General features: G+C 42.9%; 1 protein-coding gene across 4 annotated transcripts in view; it reads left to right on the forward strand.

Moving 5' to 3' along the window:
* The first annotated feature begins 22,362 nt into the window (after positions 1-22,362).
* Mtcl1 (microtubule crosslinking factor 1) overlaps positions 22,363-26,681 on the forward strand; it is a 124,685-nt gene continuing 120,366 nt past the window's right edge. For all 4 annotated transcript variants that reach the window (XM_076836777.1, XM_076836778.1, XM_076836779.1 and 1 more), the window contains exon 1: positions 22,363-23,415. In XM_076836777.1, coding sequence (XP_076692892.1) covers positions 22,363-23,415 — 1,053 coding nt within the window. The remainder of the gene's footprint in view (positions 23,416-26,681) is intronic.

A 26,681-nucleotide genomic window follows, 5' to 3' on the forward strand; every position in this document is an offset into this window, starting at 1 on the left:
CCTAGGGGTTCCTCAGAGTGTGGCTCTTGGCCAGCAGCAATGACAGATCTTGTTAGAAAAGCAAGTTCTACTAGTACTGATGAGTCAGATCGATGTAAACCCTCTGGGTAATTCTGATTCACACTCAAGTTTGAGAACCTCTACACAGTATTTCCAAAGAAAAGATTTATTTTCAAGTTCAGAAGACTCCATGAATACCTCAGATGTCAGTTCAAAGCATTAGTTATGGGAAATAATTCTTGACAAAAAAGTTTTCTTCCTAAAGTAGATAGGAATAGATAATGCAGGTTGGGGGACAGAATCACAGCCAAGGCACACATGTTCATTCTAACTAGTGGAGAAAATATCATTTTACATAATAAGTTAAGTGATTTAAAATATTGTAGCTAATCTCAAAGAGAAAGCACTACTTTGTAGTTAAAATTTTTTTCACTTTGCAGTTTCCTTATCTTCTAACAGGGAGGAATTAGGGATGTAGTTAGTGATACAGCATATGCTTAGCATGCTTGAGGCCCTGGGTTCAATCTCCTGCAATAAATAAGTAAATAAATAATTATAGGACTGAATGGTATAAATACAGAAAACTATTTAATAAGCATAAACACACAATGAAATTTTTTTTTCCTTTTGACATAAAAAAATTTAAAAACAATAGAAACCTCAAAGGAGATCATTTCAATATGTTCTTGCATACAGTGCTAATTAGTTAATTATGGATTTGACATTTGGCAAATAGTAATAATTGACTCATAAATAAACAATTCTCAAATTTTTTTTTACCTTCAGGACATAATAAATGCTAAACCATTGCATGGCTAATGGTATTCCAGGTAGAAATGCAAGCATTTTGAAATAGTAACTAAACCAGGTGCCTGCTTCCCACAGAAACTAGCCCCTGCCCCAGTAAGCCTGGGGCACAGTGGAACTTATGGTTGCTCTCTTATCTGGCTGACACCAACATACTGCAGCCTCAAATGGGGGGCTACAGAAAGATCAGAATGTCCTCGGTGAACTTTAACTGCAGCACTAGATTCTCATCTTAGTCTTCTACTATAACATTGCAGTGAGTCAAAAAATAGTACTAATAAAAATATGATTTCTACTGATAAAAAGTCCTTGAAACATTGGTAAGATTTAAATTTTAAAAACAAGTGAACAAAAGTATTGGAGGAATAAAAGGGAGTTGAGGGGAGGAGAAGAAAGAAATCTTCCTGATGTAAACAGGCCTCAACCAGGACTGAATTGAGTGGGACATCTTTGTAGACTCTACAGGAAGTTTCAAAAGCCATCATTTCCATTGGGATTGCGAATTTCCTTTTTACACAAACTGGCACAGAATGCATAAGCTATTAAAGCTACATATTCAAGCACTGAGATTACAGTTAAGGACATGCTCTGGACCCTTGAGATCAAGGTACGATCTTGCACATCCATAATTTTTTCTGACACCTCTTCTATAAAAAGAAAATCTTTGATGAAATGGTCACACTTGGGAAGAGTGTGAAGAAGGGGAAGTGTGTCACTGTTCCCTGGTGTCCTGAGCTGCAGACGTGAAGCTCCCACCTGTTCTGCAAAGCAGAGAAGTGAGACAGATGTGTGGAGCCCTGAGCCTATGCTAATTGGGCAGCCTGGACTGGTTTCAGAAAAGTGCCCTCTGCCGACTGCATTGTCCTGCAGACAACATTACCAAGAGCTCCCTGGTGAGTGCCCTAAACTCCTGAGCAATTTGAGGGGAAAGAAATGAGGTGGAGGAGAGAGAAAGATTCTTTGCCTTTACTTGGCCAAAACTTTAGTCAGGCTCCTGAACCTTCTCCTGACCCCATCTGTTCACTTTTTTGGAAAATCCAGCTTTAGCCAAGAACCCTGGGAAGTCGATTTAGTCAGAACCCACCATCCCTGACATCTGGTCCTCCCCCAGCCCCGGATGATGTCTGGTCACCCTGGCCTATATTTAGCAGGAAGTCCTCTAGGAGAGTTTAGCCAGAATCCCCTTGTTTTTCTGTATTTGTCTAGTTTTTGTTACTGTAATTTGAATACTGGCAGCCAGGTAACTTTGTAAAGAAGAGATTTATTTAGCTGAGTTCTGGAGATTTGAGGGTATGACACCAGCATTGGCTTGGCTCTGATGAGGGCCTAATGGCAGATGGCTTTATGACAAGAGCACAGATGGAAAGAATAGATCACATCTTGAAACATAAAACCAGAAAGCAACCCAGGGTCAGACTTTCTCTTAAAGCATGTTGCTCTTTGCAAGAATTCAGAGATTCCATCAGAGCCACTTTAATCCAAGACTCCCTACTCAGCCTCACTTCTGAAAGGCCCCTCACCTCCCAATGCTGCCACATCAAGAACCAGGTCTCCAACATATGGACCCATGGGGGACACACTCAAACCATATCCAAATCATAGCCCACTCTTACCCTGATGTTTTCTCTTAGTGATTTTCCATGTACTGACCCCCAACCCCAACTACTTGGCCATCAATCTCTACTTGCCCTTCTATATTTAGAGTTGAGCCCAATCTCACTTCCCCTCTGCAAAACCCTGATGCAAAGGTCCCTGTACCCACCATGATGGTCCTGAGAAAGTCTTCCTTTCCATGTTTTAACAATTGTCATTGGATAATTTTTTCTTTAATGGAAGAAAATCATCATGTGTGTGTGCGTGTGTGTGTGTGTGTGTGTGTGTGTGTGTGTGCGTGCGTGCCAGGAATTGAACCCAAGGATACTTAACCACTGAGCCACATCCCCAGCCCTTTTTAATATTTTCTTTTAGGGACAGGGTCTCATTGAGTTGCTTAGGTCCTCACTAAATTGTTGAGGCTGGCTTTGAACTCACAATCCTCCTGTCTCAGCCTCTAGAACCACTAGGATTACAGATGTACGCTGCTGAGCCAGGCTGGAAGAAAGATCTTGACCAAATGATATGGTTTGGAAGTGGGGTATCCCCCAAAAGCTCTCATGTGAGACAATGTGAGATGGTACAGAGGGGAAATGATTGGGTTGTGAGAGCCTTAACCCAATCAATCAGTGAATTCATTTCCTGATGGGATTAACATAGTGGTAACTGGAGGTAGGTGGCTGGAGGAGGTGGGTCATTGGGGCAGGCTTTGGGGTGTATATTTGTATTTGGCAAATGGAGTCTCTCTCTGCTTTCTGATCATCATGTGAGCTACTTCCCTCTGCCAGACTCTTCTGCCATGGTGTTAGGCCTCACCTTAGGCCCTGTCTATGGGCTGAGATCTCTGAAACTGTGAGTCCCCAAATAAACTTTTTTTCCTCTATAATCATGCTGGTTGGGTCTTTTAGTCACAGTGGAGAAAAAGCTGACTAAAACACTAAGTGTCCACTTTATGTCTTAGAACGTGCCTGATGCCTTACACACATAGTCCTCTGCATGGGAAAGGCTGAGTGACACAGTTCCCATTGCCTCCAGTCCAGATGCCTCTCTACAGAGACCATGCTAGCCATTGCCCCTAAGATGACCATTGCCACTGGATGTATCAAGGGTAGAAAACTGCTCCAAGCTAGATTAATCAGGTTTTCTCTGGGGAATTTTGAAACACCAGGGGACTGAGAAAAGGAGCCAGTTAACTGTGTTAGCTGTGGGGAATAACAGAACTGCTATGCCATTCATGGTTGTAGTTCAAGCTTTCATTGCAGGAGACCAAAGGCAGGAGAAAGTAGAGGAAACAAGAAGTGGAGCCACAAGTGAGTCAGCAGACCTAGATTGCAGGAAGAAGTGGAGTAAGGAACTTCATTCTGCACAGAAGTGGTGTCATGAGCAAGTGGTATGCCATTAACATACGCTAAACACAAAGTTCATATCTTTCCACAATGTTATTCAATAAATCCGCAAGCTAAAAGCTACAGCCTTTTCATTAGTTGCAATTCATAGAATACTTGAGACGGGGGATCACCTGATAGTCATAAGCAGGGAATCCAGGTTCTAAACTTAATTTCTAATATCTATAACACTCAATTCACACATCATACTTCACACACACACACACACACACACACACACACACACACACACTATATCTATCCTTATATATATATTAAAAAAAAAAAGAACCAGAAAGACTAAGGTTAAGGCAGTCACAGGGTTACGTTGACTTTTTGACATTTTGCTCTTAATGTTGTGTCAAGAGCAAAGGCAAAGAGTAGACACCAATGCAAAGAGTCACTGCAGGCGGTCAAATAAAGGTTTTGATGAATCAGTTCCACAGATCTGTCAGCGTGAAAGTTCTAACTGACAGCACTTTCAGCCTCGGCTTGAGGTGTCAGCTTGAAATGGGCTACGTGTGGTCATCACAGGCAGGAGAAGCTGCTCTGAGCTGAAGTCCAGGGACAGAGAATAGAGGTTTGTCACTGTCGCAATTTCCTGGACAATACTCATGACGAGTGACCAGGTGACAAGGTCATGGGCTGCTGTGTCCAGTTGTGGGCAGGGTGAGGAGGGGGTTATTAATGGGTGTTAGGGTAAAAAGGTTATGTCTGGTGAGGTTGATGAGCTCCTGTGCCTGGCATTTCTGATGTGATTTGGGATGCCCAATGTCCAGGCCCTCCTGATTTAGTTTAATAAGTCGGCACAAATAAGTTATTTATCAATTTGTGCCTTGTAATTTTACTGAGCAGATGGTGGCTGTTCTCTTGTACAAACAAGGTATAGTCGTCCTACATTGGCGCTTGTACTCAGAATAGAGTAACTCATGGTGAACTACTGCTTTAAAAATGGAGTAACTCAGGGTTAGGCACAGCCTAAAATCTACTGTTCCATACACCATGGGACTCACCATTTCATCTCTAGGAGGGTTGAGGGAATAACTGCTGTGTTCATAAAACCATGTTTTACTTAACATTAACTTAAATGGGCTTGTGTTCTTGTGTTGTCCCAAACCTAATCTGGAACAGAACATAATTTGTATGATGTAATTCCTAATCTTCTTCTGGGAAGAAGTAATTAATTTTTTTTTTGTACTAGGAATTGAACTGAGGAACACTTTAGCACTCAGTTACATCCCCAGTCATTTTTATATTTTTACTTTGAGACAGGATCTCACTAAGTTGCTAGCCTTGAACTTGTAGCCCTGGGTCTTGAACTTGCAGCCCTCCTTCCTCAGCATCCCAAATTTCTGGGATATGGGCACATGCCACCACTACCAGATAATATTCTTGATTAAATAAAATTAAAGTTATTCAAAGATAAATTCTGAAATTAATTAAGACTTGTTCTAAGAAACTCATCACCTATCTAGTCAAACAAGATAAAGGTGACCTTTAATTAAATGACCTTTTCTAATTGTTTTTAGTCTTCATCATCTAATAACTATTTTCTTTTCCTGAAAAATGTTCTACTAAGAGTAAACTGCATTGTTCTCCCAGGGACCTTTTTCTTGATGCAAGACTGGAATAAATCTCCTAACTAAATTTGTCTGCCAAGTTGGTTTCAGCAAGAAGAGAATCAGTCATCCTTTGAGGCAGTAGTTGTCAAATGTGATCTTCCTCAATAGCCTTCCCTGGTGTTATGGTTTGGATATGAGGTGTGCCCCCAAAGCTCCTGTGTTAGTGCAGGAACAGCCAGAGTTGCAATGATTAGATTATGAGAGCTGTAACCTAATCAGTCCATCCTAGTCTGAATTAACTGGGTTGTAACTGTAGGCAGATGGGGCAAGGCTGGAGGAGATAGATGGGTCACTGGGGTGTGCCTTGGAAGGATTCATTTGTCCTGCAGCCCCTTCCCCTGTCTCTCTCTGCTTCCTGGTCACTATAGGCTAAGTAGCTTTCCCCCCACCATACCCTTCTGCCATAATATTCTGCCTCATCTTGGGCCCAGAGCAATGGAGTTGGCCAACCATGGACTAAACCTTTGAGGGACTAAACTTTTGATCCTCAGACCTGTTCAGTCAGACGATCTGATTAAGCAGATTTTTATTACACACACACACACACACACACACACACACCTTGAAGGATCAAACTTGGGCTGGGTTGTGTGGAAGTGAAGGGGACAGATAGATCCATCCCTAGTCAATTTTTCATGGTTTTCCTGGATCAAAGTGACATCATTCCAATTAATAAATTATCCTGATAACAGGAGCTTAGACAGTGACCCAGAGAAAAGCCCATTTATTGTTTCCACCGCAGACTGTGAAGCTTTGTTCAGGGAACATGAGCAATTGGTGCTCCTCCTGGACCCACAGCGATAACTCCAAGCTATTGGCTAGCCCTGGTCTCCCTATTTAGGAGGAGACTAATATGAGCTCTCCTCACAGGGAACATGCCCAAGCACGCCAGCCAAGCTCTGATTTGCTTGCAGTTGTTAGCCATGCAGATCTCCCACTGACACATTTAGCTTGGGAACAATGACATGTCCCCAAATAGGAAGCCTCAAAACTTGACAGATGGCAAGGGCTAACATCTTTTTTCAGAATAAGAAACAGAGAAGAAGGCCTAATAAATGGGGGAATACAAATTTGAAAAAGACAAACATGGTGACTTTTTAGATCACTTGCCCCTCCCAACTTTCATCAAGAGAAAACTGTTCTTACTTTGTGCCCCACCAACCTCTATGTTCCCTGACATAGCACAGTGGTTATCACAGCTTATAGGTTAGTTTCTTAATGGGGCCAAAGGCACATTGGTCATCTTTGTGTTCTCTGTGCTTGGCAAAATTTATTTGATGAATAAATGAGCCTTAATTAGAGCTGATGTTGATGTTTGGGTGGTAAATAGAGTCAGCCAGCTGATCCTAAGACTTGTTCAGTGAGACCATCTGATTAAGCAGATTTCTACCACACACACACACACACACACACACACACACACACTTGCACACACACACCTACATACATACACATATATGCACATACACCCCTTCATGGTGATTTCAGATCAGTTAAAATTCCCTTTCGGTTTTTAAAAAATCTTGCAATGGTTATTGTGGCTATTGGACAACCCAATAGAATTAGCTTCCACTGCCTTTTCCTGCCTTCTGCTGTCTTTAAGGGAGACTTAAAACATGCACCCCTTGAGACAGATGAGTTACTACTCATGGATAAGGTCATTTCTGTTTGCATGACTAAAAGCAAAGAATAATTTTGAGAATTCAAGTTGCATTTTGTCAACCTTGTCCTTAGGGGCTGGTGACAAGTGTACCTTTGTGTTCTCGGTGAACACACTTTGCAAAGAAAATGGGAAGTGTCAACAAGACCTAGACACTGTTTTCTTAGTTGATGGAGATGGCACTGTTCAGGATTTAGACATTTACATATAAACAGTGTAATTGCAGGGATAGCAGGAGCTGGCAGGAAATTAGGCTGGTACTTGATATGCTAATTACAATTCTCTGTAATCTTTCAAAGCTGTTTGGAAAGAGAATTTAGAATTGGAGAGAATTGAACCCCAGCGAAGTTAAATGACTTGTCTGAAGAGCTCAGGGTTAATGAATGGGAAATTTGCTGTGTGTTCTGAATTTGCAAAGGACTTTACAAACAATATCTCATTTTAGTCTCTCAACAACTCTGGGGTGAGTATTTTATTATTCTTATCAACTATGCTATTTATTGGGAAGGGAAACCACTTGACCACAGAGAGAAATTAACTTGCAACTTGCCTAAATTTGCACTACTAGTAAGTGGAGATCAATTGAAGTCTGTTGAGAACTGAAAAGGATGTTTGAAGGTCATTCTTTGCCTTCCAGCAACAAAACTATGATTGTGGGTTTAAGTTTTTTTTTTTGTTGTTGTTGTTGTTTTGGTGATACTGGAGATAGAACCCAGGACTACACACATGCCAGGCAAGCACTGTCACTAAGCTACATCTCCAACCATGGGTGTTCTAATTTTAATTCTTAAATCAGCAAGAAACGTCTGCTGCTTAGTTCTTATTATTATTATACATAAAAGCTTGTGTTTCTTAAATCAGAAAAAAATAGAGATTCTATAAATTCAAGTTAGCCTTTTAGTTAGTTCCTTACCAAATTTACTATCATCAAGATATCTATAGGCTGGGGATGTAGCGCAGTGGTAATATGTTTGCCCAGCATGACCTGGGTTGTATTCCTAGCACAGAGAGAGAGAGAGAGAGAGAGAGAGAGAGAGAGAGAGAGAAAGCTATTTATATTTATAAGCTGTCTAACTAGAAGCAAAAGTTGTATTAACATTGTGAATCAACAAAGAGTATAAAATTTTCCTCTTCATTTAAGACTTAGAGGGGTTGATGTAGTATAGTTTCTGCACTTATCTTTAAAAATAAAAAGATGCATACCACCAGGATGACACATTTGGAAGGGAGTAAATTTCTTCTTTATTTGAGAAATTTGTTGGCAACAAGCTATACAGCACTCAGGCTTATCCTAAAATTTGTGCATGCTCTTGGTCCTCATTGTTTGTGCAGGATAAATATGGAAATACTGCCATTTGTATGGAATAAACCTTGATTAGGCCTTCTGCTCCCTGTGTTATGCTGGCCAGGCAGACAGCAACAGGAAGTTCAGTGTTAGTCATCCCAGTAGCCCCAAGAGTATTTGGTGAGGCGTGCAGGGTGGATCTGAGGGACTAAGGAAGGGGCACTGAGAAGAAGATGAATGTTGGCTGGATCTGGCATATAGTAGATGCTCAACAAAAGGGAAGGAGAAGGAACACAAAGATGATCTTTGGGAGCCCAGTAGCAACTTAAAGGAGCAGAAAAGGTTCACACAAAAAGGATTATTCTCTTCTCTAAACATCTACCTGCTCTTTTGCCCTCGAGAAGTGCCTTTCCAGTAGAATCTCAGAGGCATGCTCCTGGCCATCCTTTTGTTTTCAGTCAAACTTTCACAGAGCTCTAGGGAGACCTCAATGTCCTCCAATGCAGGAATGTGTGGGCATGCTCAGAAGCACAGTCATTAAAAAAATGAGTCCTGCTGATGTAATTTTTGCATCTATGATAGGATCATTATGATTATAGGATTTTCTAAAATATCTCATTAAATCAACATTTGATCTGATCACATTTTGTACTCAAATTGGCATCTGAGTTTGAGATAGTTTTTGGAGGAAAGGATCAGGCCATGCTTTTTATTCACCCAGTAGCTCATAAGTATCACAAGAGCATTACTGGTCAACAGACACTGGTCCACTGTTTATTCCTCATGTGGCACAAAGGGATGCTGGTGCAAATACATGAGTATTATTGAATGGAAACTGAAAAGTCAAAACTGTTTCCCCAAGCCTTAATGATCTTTGTTTCCCAAAGTCTCAAAAGATGTAACTGCTTCCTCCTTTGTGCCTCTCAAATAACGTTGTCTCTGGGCTGAATTTAAGCTTCTGGAGGGATCTAAAGGGAGTCAATTAATTCCTCAGCTTAAACCATTTCTTCCTTGGATCACCATGTAGGGATTGTGCTGCTCCATAATCAATGGAAAGATTGATTCCCTACCTTTCACTTTTACTGACATAGGATTAATTTGAACAGAACTCGTTCCTCCTCTAGGACCCCTTGCACTCCCAAAGGTATCTGATTCATTAGGCTTATTATGTATAGAAAGTCTACAACTGTTCCTGACTTTTAGAATTCAGGGAGCAGAGAGCAGAAGTCTAGATTAAATTTCTCAGGAAAGAGCAAAACATCTATGGGCACCATCTGTCTGATGAGCATTGGTTCTTTCCTTCCAGAAACCTCTTTCACATCTCTCTCCTTTGTGATGCTGGAAATTAAACCCAGGGCCTCACAATGCTAATCAAATGCTCTACCATTACTCCCCCAGCCCCTCCTCTATGAATCTTATGATGCTGGCCCCATTGTATCCCAAGAAAGATCCGTAGCAGGTTTGATGGTAGCTGATTGCCTGATGGGAGTGTAGTCCAAGTTCAGAGCCTGGCTCTGCTACTTAATGACATCACAAAGCCAGTATTTATATTCTGCTTACTTCAAAGTGGCCTCATTCCAGTAAACTATCCTAATGACAGGGACTTAAACAGTGACCCAGTGAAAGCCCACCTGTTTTGTACACTTCAGGCTGTGGAACTTTGCTCAAGAAACATGAAGAACCACTGCTACTTCACCTGCCTCCATAATAACCCAGTGTTGTGTTTGGTGAGTGACTTATTTACCTTGTGTCTTGGTTTCTTCATATGTGAAACTTAGAGAATCATATCTGTTGACCTTACCCCAGGACCCACTTTCCTTTTGATAATCTCATTTGCTTTTTCTACCATAAAGCTTTACCAGATCTCATCTCTTTCTTCTTGTTCTTGTTTGTTAAACTTGCAAACCAGAACACCTATTTACTAGTTTCTAATTAGAAACTCTCAAGCACATTCTTTACCTGTATGCAGATGTAGCTAGGAAGTTAAACTATATTGTGTAGTCCTATATTCATCTCCCTATCAATAACTAATCTTTATTTAGGTCTTGCTAGCAGCCAATTAATATAATTCTAAATGTTCATATGTATGAAAATTTAATCCTTACAATAACCCGATGAGTTGGGTAACTTTATTATTTCCATTTTACAAGCAGGAAAATTGAGGCATAGAGTAAGTAACTTATCCAAGGACACACGGCTAGTAATACTGGGGTCTGCCCCAGAGCCTGAGCTTTTGGAGTGATGTGATCTACATAGGGGTGAAACTTCCTCGTGGACTCCTTACTGCACCAAGCACATCTTTAATCATGTATATCCATGCTGCTGGTCAGGCTTCCCAGCTCATCACTGTGCAATCCCAGTGCTTAGAAGGTCTGTCTTGTTTGCCCTTATAAGGACTCTGCTGCTGTAACAGAATATCCAAGACCAGGTGATTTATACAGGATAGAAGTTTATTTGACTCACAGTTCCAAAGTCCAGGAGCATGGAAATGACGTCTTCTTGGCATCTAGTGAGGGCCTTCTAGTTTCATCATAACATGGCAGATATAGGCATCATATGGTTAGTCAGAGCAAGTGAGCAAGTGAGCAAGCTTGGGTTTCTCTTTTACTTATAAAGCCACTAATGTTGAGGTTCTGTGCAGTAGGTTTCAATCCTCAAGACCCAACCCCAGCTAATCCTAATTACCTTAGTAGGCCTCATTTCCAAATAACATTAACATATGAATTCGAGGATCAGGTCTATCTAACACATGAATTTGGGGGGGGTATATTCAAACCATAGCAGTTGTAATTGATTTCATGTTCTGCTGTTGCATTAAGCTTGAAATTCTTTTTTTTAATATTATTTTATTTTTAGTTGCAATTGGACACAATATTTTTATTTTATTTTTATGTGCCACAATTCCAGCCCCAAGCTTGAAATTCTTAACACATTTTTTCTTTGAACCTGTGTGTGTCCCCATCTCCCTGCCAGGAAGTCCCATGGGAAAATGGAGCATAGAGGTGAGCAGATTAGATACAAGCAAGATGTATATCTGTTGCTCTTTACCACCACATTTGCGCACTGTGTCCGTGTGACCACTGAGCACAGACAGAATTCCAGAGGACCCACAGGCATGAAATTGAGTAAGACTCTGAGTGAGTGTAATGACTTGGGTCACGACTGAGCAAGCAGCTGCATTGGCAGCTCTGAGAGGCCACACTTGCCTTTTGAACCAAAACCGGCCTTGGCCAGACTTGCTTTGAGTGGAGAAAGAAGGCAGTGATGTTTCAAGTGGCCACAGAGATGTGTCATAGCCTTTCTTACTCAGGTTGCCTCCCTTTGTTAGCCAGCCACTTAACCTGAAAACAACCTTGTGGCAAGGAAAGAAAGGACACCCCACAGTTCCACTTCCTTTCAGTCTCTCCTTTCTCCCCAGACAGCTGAAGGCAGAGAGTGTTGGTTAAAAAAAAAAAAAAAAAAATACCCGTATCAAGAAGCAAAATAAAAATAGTTGAATTAGGGGCTGGGGCTGTAGCTCAGAGGCAGAGTGCTTGCCTAGCCTGTGTGAGGCACTGGGTTTCATCCTCAGCACCACATAAAAATGAAACAAATAAAATAAAGGCATGCTGTCCAGCTACAACTACCAAAAAAAAAAAAAAAAAAAAAAAGTTAGTTTGGGGCAGCAGAGCAGTTCCACTGTTCTGGTAAGAACAAAATACATAAAAATGTATGAGGTTCAAAATACAAATGTGTACCATCTATGATCAAATATATGAATTAAATGCTTATTATTTTTTCACTTACAAGTAGCATTGTTTGACATAAAGATTTATGATTTTGTTATTGTTTTCATTCATCATGGTCCCAGAGTGGTGTTGGTCTGATGTTGAGGTTCTATGCAGTAGTTTATTTATTTTTTAAATTTTAATTTATTATATATGACAACAGAGTGCATTACAATTCGTATTACACATATAGAGCACAATTTTTCATAGAGATATGGTTGTACACTGTGCAGTGGTTTATGTTAGACAGACACAGGTCCTAGCTTGGAGAGCCAGGTCAGATCCTAGGATCGCAGAGGCCAGCTACAGGAGAGACCAGCTCTGGATTTCAGCGACAGCTTTCTCTTTCTCATATTATTTTCTGTATGGGATAATGAGCCCCCACAAGGCAGGTACCATGTTTTTTTTTCACCTCTGCTGTACCAGGCTTAGCATTTTCGAAAGTGTTCAATAAATAATCTGCAGATGAATGAGTGTATAAATGACTGAGTGGATAAAAAGGCAATGAGGATTCTTTAACAGTCTTCTGTCCCAATTATGTTGGAAAGGATTAAGCAAAATGAAAAGTGTTCATGTTTTCTTAGTGTGGATGGATATAAAGATGAGTCAGTTTGATTCATTTTGAGTCTTTCTTACCTTGAGGAATGGATATTAATCATAGGGTGACCACATAGCCCTACCTGCCCAGCCCCAATCCAGTTCATGCCTGCTGTTCCTGTAATTTTCAAGTGCCCTCCTCTCCTCTCAAATGATCTGTGGTCTGGGTGATAAATTATATGCTCATCCTAGTTATGGAAGGGAGAACTGCTTCTGAACAATAGCCAGAAGATACCAGGAATGGGGGTGTCCTAAATAGGTAGGGGCTTACAGCTGAGGGGAGAAAAACAATGCATCCTTGACCTCTTTCTTCTCTTGAATTCTTAGATCCTGGGGGCAGTATTTAAAGAGGTAAATGTGAAATGTATTTATTCTATGTTTATGATATTGGAAACCACTCAAACACATGGTTGAATTTCAATATTCTGTTGCAATTGGGTAATCAGAAATACGTATAACTAGCATCTACTATAGTTACTCTAAACTTTCTTCATTATGCTGTTCTTTCATTGTAATTAGTTTACATTTTTTGAGCACAATTTTGGAATGAACAGAGGGGATTCTCATCTTATTATGGATACTCATGTTGATAATTAAATTAGCATTTAGAACTTCACCTCAACTCTCAGAAGTATATTAAAACTTATTTATGCTCAACTCCCTAATTGTATAGATGAGGCCTCTCAGAGACAAGGAAGACTGAGATATTTTGTCGAATAGGTGAATAAATTTGTAATTGAACAAATCATCCGTCCAGGCACTGAGCATAGGTTGTTCTAATTCTTCACTGGTAAAATCTGTCCAACAATAACTTTACATAGCAATCATAAAATGCTTTTTCATGTGTGACCTTTACAATATCCTACCTTCACAATTCACCAGGAGGCTTATTTCATAAGTATTATCTGCTATGGAGCCTTCTATTAATCCATCGTTTCATCCTTACTTCTGTGTAAACCTACCTTTACTTTATATGAAAGGTGAGCCTTAAAGCTGGCCAGAGTTAGCAGGAAGAAGTGGTTATTGGCATCTTCTATTTCACATTTTCATTCTGTTTTGGAGGATAGTAACTCATTAGGATGAGAAACAAGTAATGAGAAATTATAATAAAAGTAAAAACAGGCATACATTTCAAGAACTGCATGGTGAGATTTGTCATATTCTAAATTAAAGGGGTGATAACATAGCCCATTCGTTTCTCTTCATTTTTCAGAATATACATACTGCAGATGAAGAAAGGCAGAGAACTTTCCTTAGTTTTCCTTATTTAACAACATATTTTCCCTGTGTATCAAGTTTAGAATCCCAGAACAGTTTTTAAATATCATTTAAAAGTCACTAGCAATTAGGTTGCCAGAGAAAAAGAGTCCAAATATAAGATTTTAAGTTTCATAAACATGTCAAAGTTTGTATAATAGAATACTGTCCCCTTTGATGAAAAAAGTTTCTTAACCTTGGAACTATTTTAAATTACACACAATTCTCACTCCTTTCCCAAGCCCAAATGCTGACATTTTTATATTTCTGCTTTGAATCTAAATAAATCTGTGATTGAACAAATCATCTGTCCAGGCACTGAGCATAGGTTGTTCTAATTCTTCACTGGTAAAATCTGTCCAACAATAACTTCACATAGAAATCATAAAATGCTTTTTCATGTGTGGCCTTCTACAATATCCTATCTCCACAATTCGTCAGGAGGCTTATTTCATAAATATTATCTGCTATGGGGCCTTCTGTAAATCCATTGTTTCCTCTTTACTTTCTGTGTAAACCTACCTTTACTTTATATGTAAAGGTGTGCTGGGAGGTGGCATCCTGATACTGACCACCAGGGGGCACCCTCCACAACATCTCAGCTCTGAAGGACAAGTTTCGGTTCTCAATGCTGTCAGCTCCAACCACACCCTTTTCTTAGGGCATGCCCCTTATTTGAAATGAGAATCATTGTGTTTGTGTATCACTCCCCTAAACAAATATTTTAAAACTCACTACAATGCTGTAATGCCACTATAAGAGAGAAATAATAAGGGAATATATGTTTTGTTACAACATCTGTACAATATGTATTTCAACATACAAATTCTAGATACAAACATACTAGAAAATTTAAAATAAAATATACAGATTCTCTGCAGTGATGAAACTTTAAAAATTAAGAAAATGCAGACAAACAAATAAAATGAAATGCAGTATTGGTTTCTACTGGAGTTCCATTCCTAAAAGAATCCAGTACTATTAAAATAATCTTTAAAAAGTACTTCTTTAGTATACATATGTCAAAACATCATCTTGTGGTCTAAAAATGAAATATAGTTATTTGTAAATTAAAAATAATAATTAGAACAATTTTTAAAAATAATTTAAAAACACTGCTCTACATTTTAGGCCCAGATAATGGCAGATTTTTTTCTAACTAATGTGAATGTTTTAGTGGGCATTCAGAAGTTGAGCAGATGGCTGGACAGTTCTTTTCTGGGTAAATTCCAACACATCTAGCATTCCCAATGTCCCTACCCCTTCAATACCAGTTGTGTCCCCCTATCTAACTTTTGTGCTAATGACCCCCCAAATATACTCCCAAAATGTCCCACCCATACTAAGGACTAAGGCAAGACCAAAAGGGCTTCCCTTCTGCTATCATCCCTCTCCATCCTCTCCATTCTAATACCAGAGGGAGATTCATTCAAAGACTCCAGTGCAGGTTTAACTGAATAAACCTCCATGTCATAGTTTGGATCTGAAGATGGTGCAGTTTAGATCTGAAATGTCCCCCAAAACCCATGTGTTAAAGGCTTGGCCTCTAATCCATGGAGGTGGATAATGTTTATGAGGTGGGGCCTAGTGGGAGAAGTTAGGTCATTGGTGGTTTGCCTTCAGGGAAATATTGGGGCTCCAGCCCCTTTCTTTTGCTTCCCGGGTACCATGCAGTGATGAGCTTCCTCTGCCTCATACTCCCAAAAGCTATGGGCCAACCAATCAGGGACCAACTTCCAAAATTTTAGCCGAAATAAACATTTCCTTTTTTGAAGTTGATTAACTCAGCTATTTTGTTACAGTAAAGGAAAGCTAGCACACTCTGTTACCCATATTTTTATACCCATAAAAGTGGGCCATTCTGTTTTCTGAAAGCATAGGGAAAGAGTATTTAAAAGAAACAGGAAGAAATGCAAACAACAAACATGTGGCATTGGAGCTGTGCTAGAAACATTGATGCCAAATTTCTTAAGGCAAGGACAGATGGTTACCTGCGTTGAAAATATGTTTTAAAAATATAGATTTCATACTTTTAAATCTGTGAGGAATAGGACCAGAGAACCTGCATTTTTAACATTATCACTAGGAGATTTTTTTGGGGGGCGGGCGATACAGGGATTGGAAGAGGGGGTACTTGACTGTTGAGTCACAACCCCAGCCCTATTTTATATTTTATTTAGAGATAGGGTCTCACTGAGTTGCTTAGAGCCTTGCTTTTGCTGAGGCTAGATTTGAACTTACAATCCTTCTGCCTCAGCCTCCCAAGCCGCTGGGATTACAATCGTGCACCACTGTGCCTGGCTCACTAGCAGAATTTTAATGTTCTCAAAATTCAAGAGCCTCTGAGATCATCACTGTCAACAACACCACACAGCTGCTAATCTGACCATGAGAGGGTCTAGTGGATACTGTGAGAGGCTGGCTTGGGTCCCACATGGAATTTTGTCAGTTACCTTGCAAGGGGAGCTGGGAGGTTCCCAACCACCCAATATAACAGATGCCTCAGCTTCATACACAGGGGCCCACCTTGACTTCAGGTGAACTTTAAATTTCCTGACTGCCAAAAAAATTGCTCATTCTCTTGAAAATTTCCCACTGTTCATGCTGTTCAAAGAGGATGGTTTCTCATGAAAAACTAGGAATTATTTCATATTTTAATGTGTCTTTATGTTAAAATAAGAGAAAAAAACTGGAATATAGACAAATAACTGGTTTTGGACAAGGTTGTGAGGATGCAGAAATTCTGGATATAATTTGGGCTGTGAGTGTACAGCACAAAATGTAGTTCTGAGTAAGCCATATTTTGTTCCTCTATGGGTCAAAGTTAAAGTCATTTCTCGTTGTACAACTGTATATAAACACAGAATGAATTTCACTCATTTGGTGATATATATATATATATATATATATATATATATTTTTTTTTTCAGTACATGGGATTGAACCTAGGGCCTTTATGCATGCTAGGCAAACACTAGATCACTGAGCTATATCACCAGGTCTTTATTTTATTTTGAGATAGGGTATTCCCAAGTAGCCCAGGCTGGTCTGGAACTCAAAATCCTCCTGCTTCAGCCTCCTGGGTAGCTGGAATTACAGGCATGCAACACCACACCAGGCTTGGTTTAGTGATATTGTAAAGAGTATTTAAGTTTCCTCCACTGGTATTAGATAGTGATAATAATGAAAATAATATCAGAGCTGGGTATGGTGGCATGCATCTACAGTCTCCACTATTTAGGAAGCTGAGGAAGGATCATTGAGTTCAAGGCCAGGTTCAGGAACATAATAGAAGCCCATCTCAAACAAACAAACAAAACCTTATCCAAGGCCAAGAAATCACACAGAAGATATGACTTTGGCAGGATTTGGACCCAGATTCACGTGATGTCAATGCCTCAGCTCTTATAACCATACCACACTGTTTTGGACAAAGAGGTCATGAGCACAATCCACAGACATTACTGACACCAGTGCTGTATGAAGTTCCCTAGGCCTGCATTTAGGCTCCTACAGAAGAATGATACAATTGGAACCATGGAATATATGTTATAAGTATATGCAATGAAGATTCCAACACAAGGAATTGAAAGCCAAAGAGGAGACAATGAAGTAACCCAGAGATTGGCAAGCACCAATCATGACTATCATGGAAGTCTGAAAACTTCACAACTTTGAATTATAATAAACAACCCCTCCTTTTAAGTTGATTTCTCTTAGGTATTTTATTATAGTAACAGAAAGTTGAGTAATAAACCCCCTCACCCAGCTTTTCACACATAGATAAAGGTGGGTCATTCCTTCCCTAATAGCACTATGGTTACATTCTAAGCTCAGATAACAGGTTATTATCTGATGGGACAATTCTCTGGGCACATCTAATATCCCTTACTCACAACTCACCTAAATGCCAATTATGCCCCCCAATCCAATTTTTGTGATAACAAACAACATCTTAAAACACTCCAAAATGCTCTTGACAGCAAGGTGACAAGGAAGCCAAAGTTACCAGAAGGAGCAAGGACAGCCTCAGAGAGCCATTCCACAAAGGAGACTGGACCCTGCCAGAGAAGACACATGAGGCAGAGAGAGAGGGTGATACCCTGGTCTTTCCCTTCCTGTCCATTCTAATCTCCTGACAGCCCACCCTCAGTTAAACTGAGCAAAGCAAGAAGCCTGGAAACGCACCCATGGTAGAGCACAGAGGGGAGAGGCAGGGACCAAGATCTGGTGGTAGAGGAACCAAACAGGTATAGTCACACTGAGTCTTGCTGTTGTTTTACAGAATAAGCACCTCAATATTCTTTTAGATAGTAAACCTATTCATACCATGAGACTACTTTGATTTAACAACAAAAACCTTTTTTTAAAATCACATTTGACTTTAAAAACACCTCTTCTATATGCAGATATCTCTTTATACCTGTAACTTACTGAATATTGGAAAATAAAGAGGCATTAGTGAATTCTCCTTCCCCAGGGCCAGTAGTCACATTTGCCAGACTAATAATAAGAAGGATGAATTTTGTTCGACTTAGTACCTGAAGGAAAGGGAAGCTAGCTATAAGTTGGTCACCTGACTGATGTTTTTGGAAGACTAACTTACCTTTGGGGTGGCCATTTGTCTGACTGTTTGTGGTCTGAGGAGCTGGCAAGATTGTGCTACCAGTCCTGGGCATAATTCTTCAGGAATTTGAGGGTGGTGGAGTCTTCTGGGTCTCTGGAGGGAGTTCTACTGTCTTGGACTGTTAGTTAGCATTAATTGAAGGGGAGAGTTAGAGCTCCCTCTATGGGAGCTGGCTAGCTCATGGTGTGGTACCTTTTCTGTCTGTGCTCTGTGGTAACTGAGGCCCACAGCAAAGCTAACCAATGTTCTTTTTCTCCAAACACTCCATGAGATATGGCTAAGGTTGTACTAGACATTACATCAAAGAGTATTTCTTGTGTGTCATCTCACATTTGGAAGAATTCTCAGAAAAGCGACTCACAAACATTCAGCAGTTCTTTATTCAAAGCAACAGAGCTGGCCAGGTTTCAGTGCCCTCAGAGGTCAACCCCTGACAAGGCATAATGTCTTCTGGGAGATCTGATTCTCTGATTTATATAAGTTTTAAAAAATTAGTTTATCCTGCACTTTTTGAAGGTTGTGATTAAGATCACAAACTTTGGAGTCTATTTTTTTTTTTCTGTTAGTTTTACAAGTCTGTCCTCTTCTCTGTATCCCTACTACTACTACTGTCCTCTCAACCAGAGCTTTTTTTTAATTGATTTTATTTTATTTTTTAAATACACAACAGTGGCATGCATTACAATTCTTATTACACATATAAAGCACAATTTTTGTATCTCTGTACATAAAGTATGTTCACAACAATTTATGCCTTTATACATGTATTTTGTTGTTTTGCATTACAATTCTTAATACACATATATATCATGATTTTTTCATGTCTCTGTATATAAAGTATGTTGACACCCAATTCAAGTCTTCATACATGTACATACATGTCCATCACATTCCACCATCCTTGCTAATCTCCTGCACCCTCCCTTTCCCTCCCACCCCTCTTCTCTATCTAGAATTAATCTAATCCTCCTGCTCTTCCTCCCTACCCCACTATGAGTCAGCCTCCTTATATCAGAGAAAACATTCGGCATTTGTTTTTTTGGGATTGGCTAACTTCACTTAGCATTTTCTTCTCCAACACCATCCATTTACCTGCAAATGCCATGATTTTGTTCTTTTTTAATGCTGAGTAAAATTCCATTGTGTATATATGCCACATTTTTTTTAACCCATTCATCCACTGAAGGACATCAAGGTTGGCTCCACAGTTTAGCTATTGATGTGGCTGTGTCCCTGTAGTATGCTGTTTTGAAGTCCTTTGGGTATAGTCTGAGGAGAGGAATAGCTGGGTCAAATGGTGGTTCCATTCCCAGATTTCCAAGGAATCTCCATACTGCTTTCCAAATTGGCTGCACCAATTTGCAGTCCCACCAGCAATGTATGAGTGTACGTTTTCCCCCACATCCTCGCCAACACTTGTTGTTTGTCTTTATAATAGCTGCCATTCTGACTGGAGTGAGATGACATCTTAGAGTAGTTTTGACTTGCATTTCTCTCATTGCTAGAGATGATGAGCATTTTTTCAAATATATGTTGATTGATTGTATACCCTCTTCTGAGAAGTGTCTGTTCAGGTCCTTGGCCCTTCTGTTGATTGGGTTATTTGTTTTTTCAGTGTTTAGCTTTTTGAGTTCTTTATAAACCCTAGAGATTAGTGCTCTATCTGATGTGTGAGGGGTAAAAATTTGCTCTCAGGATGTAGTCTCTCTATTCACCTCACAGATTGTTTCTTTTGCTGATAAAAAACTTTTTAGTTTGAGTCCATTCCATTTATTGATTCTTGGTTTTAATTCTTGTGCTATAGGAGTCTTATTAAGAAGTTGGGCCTAATCCCACATGATGAAGATTAGGGCCTACTTTTTCTTCTATTAGACACAGAGTCTCTGTCAACCAGAGCTTTTTGCCACAGCTACCAACTGCCCTTTTCCTGCCCTTTTCCCCCTCTGCTCCCCCATGCTGCTGATGGGCTCTTTTCTTCGCAAATATGATCAGTCATGCTCAGAATCCTTCAATGGCTCCTAGCCTCTAGGATAATATCCAAATACCTCTGCCACCCACCTAAGCCCATCTCTAAACCCTTCCTTACTTGCCTTCCCACCTGCTCCTCTCCCCATGCTGTCATAGACCCTAGTCTCTCACCTACAAGACCCACAAGAAAATGCAAACCTCCTCAAGCTCATTGAGGTGCACATCCTAGCACCTTGTAATTATTGCCTGCCCTCTGTCTCCTTAAAATGCCAAGGCTGGAGGACAGTTTGGGCTTTTACCTTGGGTTTTGCCCAATATCCAGTGCCTGAGACATAAGTGCATTTAATGATTTGTGAAAAGCACTTTATAGTACATATGGTGTGTTTTCCTATTTGCTCATTTAATCCTCATTCACACTCAGGTGGCAAGTCTTTTCTAAATATATAGGTGAAGGAGGAAACTGAGGCTCAAAAATGTCAAGTGCCTTGCTCTTAGAGCAGAATTCATACTCCAGTAAGAGGGAAGGTGCAGGTCTGAGAGGAAAGTACCGGACTGAGAGTCCTGCTGAACCGAGCTGAATTCCAGCTCAGCCACGGTTAAGACACCCCAACAAGCGACTGCACCACCCTGCGCCCATGTCCTCATCCTTAATCAAGACAGGAATTTCGATTCGGGATTGTTAGGAAAATTAAATAAAACAATGCTTATGAAAGTGTCTAACAGTGCTTGGCTCTCAGCCGGAACTATAAATGTGAGTTCCCTTTCTGACCCCAAGCTTGGCGATCTGCTTCTCCTATTTCTACAGCAGCTCCTCCCTCTCGGTGCTCTGGAGGCCACTGGGGGTGCCAACTGTGGAGCGCTGTGCCCATCTTGACGCGATAGCTGTTTTGGGTACCAGCGATCCTTAAAGGAGCGCGGGGACTCTGAGCACAGCTTGGAAAGCACAGTGTATGTGTGAGGGGACTGAGGGGCCCAGGGGTTGGGGTTGACTGAAGGGGTCGGCGTTGGTCAGCTAACAGAAAATGGACGACCCAAAGCACACACCACAGAGCGGCCAAGCGACACCTCCTGGACTTCAATCTTCGTCAAAGTGGCGGGTGCCCGACCCCTTCCCCTACATCACTCGGCTTTTTCTCTATCTCCCCAGCTCCTGGCAGTGTCTCTATGGCCTCAAAAGACAAGGAGGGTCCCAGGGCTGCAAGAGCGCGTGGACGCCGCCGACTCCGCGCCCCTTGGGAGCTGAGGCCCCGCCCCTCGCGGGCGCCGGCTGGCGGGAGGCGGGGCATGCGCATCCTGCGGCGGGCGCAGGGCGAGGGGCGGCGGGGAGCGCGCGTGCAGTTTCTCTCCGCCGGGAGCTGCGCGGGCGGCGCGGGCCGGAGCGGGCGGGTGCCGTGGGGCGCGGGCGGGCAGTGGGCGGGGAGCAGGACGCGGGAGCCGGGTGCGCGCCACCGCCAGACGAGTGCGGGTGAGCAAGGCCGCGGCGGCGTACCCACGAGCCCGGAGCGCAGGTTCCAGGGGGATGCGAGGGATCCTGAGCCGCCTTGCGGCTGTTCGCAGAGAACTCACGCGGCATTGACCTCAGCGAGGGGAAAGTGAAGCGGCCGCGGTTGCGAGTCCCGCAGGGACTCACGGGCCGAGTGTGTGTAGTGGGCGGAGGGGGGGACGGCGGGAGCGCGGGGCGCAGACCGGGCGGGGCAGGGGGACAGTGATGAGCGAGCGCGCGGGGAGGCTGCACGCCGCCGCCGCCGCCGCTCGGAGCATCTGCTGCCCAAGCTGCTGCTCACGGCACCGGTTATGGAGACGCTGAATGGCCCCGCGGGCGGCGGCGCCCCGGACGCGAAGCCACAGCCGCCTGGCCAGCACCACCGCCACCACCACCTCCACCCGTTGGCCGAGAGGAGGCGACTGCACCGCGCGCCCTCGCCCGCCAGACCCTTCCTCAAAGATCTGCACACCCGGACCACCATGCCGGGCCCGGCTCCGGCTGTCCCCTCGTCTGGCCGAGCCCCGACACCCGCTGCTCCACGTTCACCTAGCCTAGCGGGCAGGGCACCGCCCTCGCCCGGATCCCTGGCCGCGCCCGGCCGCCTCTCCAGGCGAAGCGGCGGCGTCCCCGGCGCGAAGGACAAGCCGCCGCCGGGCGCTGGGGCCAGAGCGGCAGGCGGCGCCAAGGCCGCCCCGGGAACCAGGAGGGCGGCGCGCACGGTGCCTGCTGAGCCTCTGCCCCGGGCTGGGAAGCCTCCTGTGGCCGAACCGCCATCCGCTGCTGCTAAGGGCCGCAAATCCAAGCGCGGCTTGGGAGCAGCTCCTGGCCGCGCCATCGGCTCCATGCCCCTGACTGCCCCGGTTCCCTCCGTGACCCTTTCTGTGACCTCGGCTGTCGGCGCAGTGCCCCCCGGCTCGCGCATCAGCCACACGGACAGCAGCTCAGACCTCTCCGACTGCCCCTCCGAACCTCTGTCGGATGAGCAGCGTCTGCTCCCCGCAGCCAGCAGCGACGCTGAGTCCGGTACCGGCTCCAGTGACCGTGAACCCCTGCGAGGAGCCCCCACGCCGAGCCCGGCAGCCCGGGGAGCACCGCCTGGCAGCCCCGAGCCCCCAGCGCTCCTCGCCGCGGTCTCTTGTCTCGGGGGCCGAAGCAGTCCAGGCGGGATCCCCCCGGGGTCCCCGGGTCTTGGTGCGGCAGAGGATGCTGGGGGGCGCGTGCTGCCTGAGCGACCTGTCCCTGCGATTCTCAAGGAGCCCAGCCAGCTTGAGCAGCCCCGGCTCCTGTCGGTCCCAGTGGCGGAGGAGGAGGAGCTGCTTCGGGAGATGGAAGAGCTGCGCTCGGAGAACGACTACCTGAAGGTGAGCAGGGGACTGGGCAGCAGGTGTGGAGGCGCTCCCCGGACGGTCCAGCTTTGGGTGGCGCCTCTAGAGACCTTACTCCCCGAGCTTCACAAGCTCTCTACCCCTTTTGCTCTCCATTTTCCTGACCCAGCATTCATTAGGTCTTGAGAACTTGGGAAAACTTCTGAAAGGAGCAGCAAGACCTGTGGGTCCTTCTCTTCCACGTAGCTTTTCTTGTTTCTACAAGTCTTGCTTGTCTTCCACTGATGCCTTTTTAGGGAGAGCCATCACTGCAACCCCCCCCCCCCCATCACGTGCTCAGTCTCACCTGCAGGACAGGATTATTCTACTGACACCCAACTCTGCCGGACACATGCAAGTGTGTGTCCATTCCAGAAAGTGCATTTGTCCAGGCTGTGAACTTACTGCTCCTCTTGTAATTACAGAATGAGCTGGGAGCACTCATTGCCTCCTTGAGGCTCCAGAGAGCAAGGTGTGTGTGTGGGGGGAGTGGAGGGGAAGTTCCGAAGGTGATCATTTTTAGCAGTAAACTTTAAGTTCAGAGTTGCCTGGGTTCAACAGCCCTTTATAAGCATCCACCAATAAGTTCTTATGTGTCAGGAGAGGACACGCCAGCTCTTTCCAAGGAATCACAGCCTCTGCTACACTGCCAGCAGGGCTGCAGGCAGTGGCCTCTTCATCCTGTTAGTCTTGGAGTGCTTAATCCCACTTCATCTTTCCTCCGTGGAGGAGGACTGGTTGTGGAAACCAGGGTTTAGACCATGTTGGGGGTCAATACAATTTAGGTGACTAGAGAGAGGAATGAAGGGGGGCTATGCTGAGGACAACTTTTAGTTTTTCATAATCCTCAGGTTAGCAAATAGCTTCAGGGGTATAAATTTGTTTGTGTATCTGTTAAGGTCTTAGTGAACAACTTCCCAAGAGGCAGGAGGGCTCTGCTTTATCAGTGGGTTATGTGATTTGTTTTTTCAACAAATGCTGAACCTGCCTGATTGAGGTCCAGGTTTTGGTAGGTGGGACTGAGACTTGAGTGTTTAAGGTGATGATGGTACAGTGTACAATTCAAGCTGGAATCAGCATTTTAGCCACTGGGTCCTCCTAAACCTTAACAGAAGCTGCCCTAACCAGCCAGGTGCAGTAGTTATCTTATGCAAAGAATGAGGCAGAGAAAGAGGTGAGAAGAGAGCAGATTGGGACTTGGAGCAAGACTTTTCAAATAGTGTCACCTACTCTTATGTAATAGACTACATAGTGAAATTCGAAGATGCTGAAGAGAAAAGGCAACTATATTGTGTGTGGCTGTCTCATGCAAGTGGTACTTTTTAAAATACCCAACAATGTAAGCTCCTGAGGATGGGAATATTGTCTGTCGTTGTAGTCCCAACTGTTAGTGTAACTCCTGACCTATAGTGTTTATGATTGAATGATGTGATTGCAAATCTATATCATGACTACTAAGCACCAGAAACCCCTGTTGTTATATTTATTACAACCCCAATTCCACAGACAAGGATGCTTAGAACTAGAAACTAATGGGACTTGTCCAAGGTGACCCAGTCATTAAGTGGTGCTGCTTCCATTTCGCTGCTCCCTGAGCCTCTGCTTTTTTCACAGGCTGCATCCCTGTTTCCAGCAAGGCTGCTTTTCTCAGTGTTGCTGCTTCAGAGCTGTTTTATTAGCTTACCATGTTGAGCTTTCCTGTGGGACCTCTGTTTTCTTTTCAGGAGAAAGGGCCATAATGAACACCTCTCTGCTAGCCTGTGTACCAAGGGCCATACAAATCCCATAGGCAGCATTTAATTTGCTGGAAATGTTCAGTTGCAATTTCCTGGGGAGAAAGTGTCATGACCATCTGTTTACTAAGCCTGAGTCTTTCCCAAAGATTTTACTCAGACAGGAGAGAGAATTGGGTGGAGGGGATCTGAAGGAGGCTGGAAAACCAGAATGATTGCATGTATGTCCATGCAATCATTATGTCCATGCTTGGTCATTCAAAAGCTTAAGTAAAAATAGTTCAATTGGGACATATATGAGAATCCTGGTGGACTTTTCTATGGGTCAATGACCTTGTCCACTTGTGGAAAAATTGGGCTTTAAGCATTAATGAGCACATGGGGCAGACAGTAGTCATTCCTTTTTTTACACATGGTGGTAGAGTATACATATTATAAACCGAGACTTCTCTTTTTCTTGTTTATGTTGCTCAGGGGTATATATATATATTTTTTTTAATAGAAAGTAGTAAAAGCGCAGCCTTGACCAATTACTTTCTTAGGGAAGGTTGCACCAAATGTTTGAGATTAGATGTAGCATCCACCTGTTCAAATAATATCTAACAAGAAGAAACTTGGTTTAGAGATTTGATTTCCATGTATTTTGGAGGGTTGGGATCATATGGAACATTACATTCTTTTCTGAATCAGTGCTGTCCCCAATGCTTTTGGCAATATTATCTGTGGCAATATTGTCACAGTTTCAGAGCTTGATTGACCAAAGTATAATCAAACAAAAAATAAGGCCATCACTCCTCCTTATGGGAGGATGTCTCACTGATCAGGAAATTCAAATGGAAATCTCCTGGCATTTAGCCTGCCTTCCCTTGTGCTGGGTGGGGAGTGTAGAGTCCGAATTCCTAGTTTCTGTCTCTTCATCAAGAGGGGTGACTAAATGAAAAGGGCAAAATTAATCAATCCAGGGGTCTGGCTTTGGCATGAAAACAGGGAGAAACAGGCTTGGATTGTTGTTCGGCTTCTGATGAACTTAAGAGATACCTGGAAGTATTCAGAAATTAATGTTAAGTGGCCGAGTTCAGTGATTCCCAGGCCTTTACTTCTTCTAAAACAAAATCCGGCACACTTCTTGATGCTGAGGACTGTCTTCCACAGATGCTGGCGTGTTTCCTCCCTGTCAGGCTGCCATGACTGTGTTTTACTCGAGTGCTCTGGGACATTCAGACAAGCCATAGTGCTCACTGTCAACATATTAATTATGTCCTCTGTTTCCACAGGCTTTTCAGGAGCATGTAATCACTTCGAGTTTACTGGCCTATTTTGAAAATGCTTTTAGTGACCTTACTGATGATGTGTTCATAACCCACCCCCAGATAGTGGACCGTAGCTGTGTTGATGTCCTTCAGGGTGAGACAGGATTGGCTATTTGTTTTTGCTCTTGTGTTCTTAATTATTTCATAAGAATTATCTTTGGTTGAAAGAAAAGTCAGTGCCAGATCTAAGAGCAGATTACTTTTTCTTGGGAGGAATAAT

The sequence above is a fragment of the Callospermophilus lateralis genome, chromosome 17 (assembly GCF_048772815.1).
Source record: "Callospermophilus lateralis isolate mCalLat2 chromosome 17, mCalLat2.hap1, whole genome shotgun sequence".
Taxonomy (NCBI): domain Eukaryota; kingdom Metazoa; phylum Chordata; class Mammalia; order Rodentia; family Sciuridae; genus Callospermophilus; species Callospermophilus lateralis.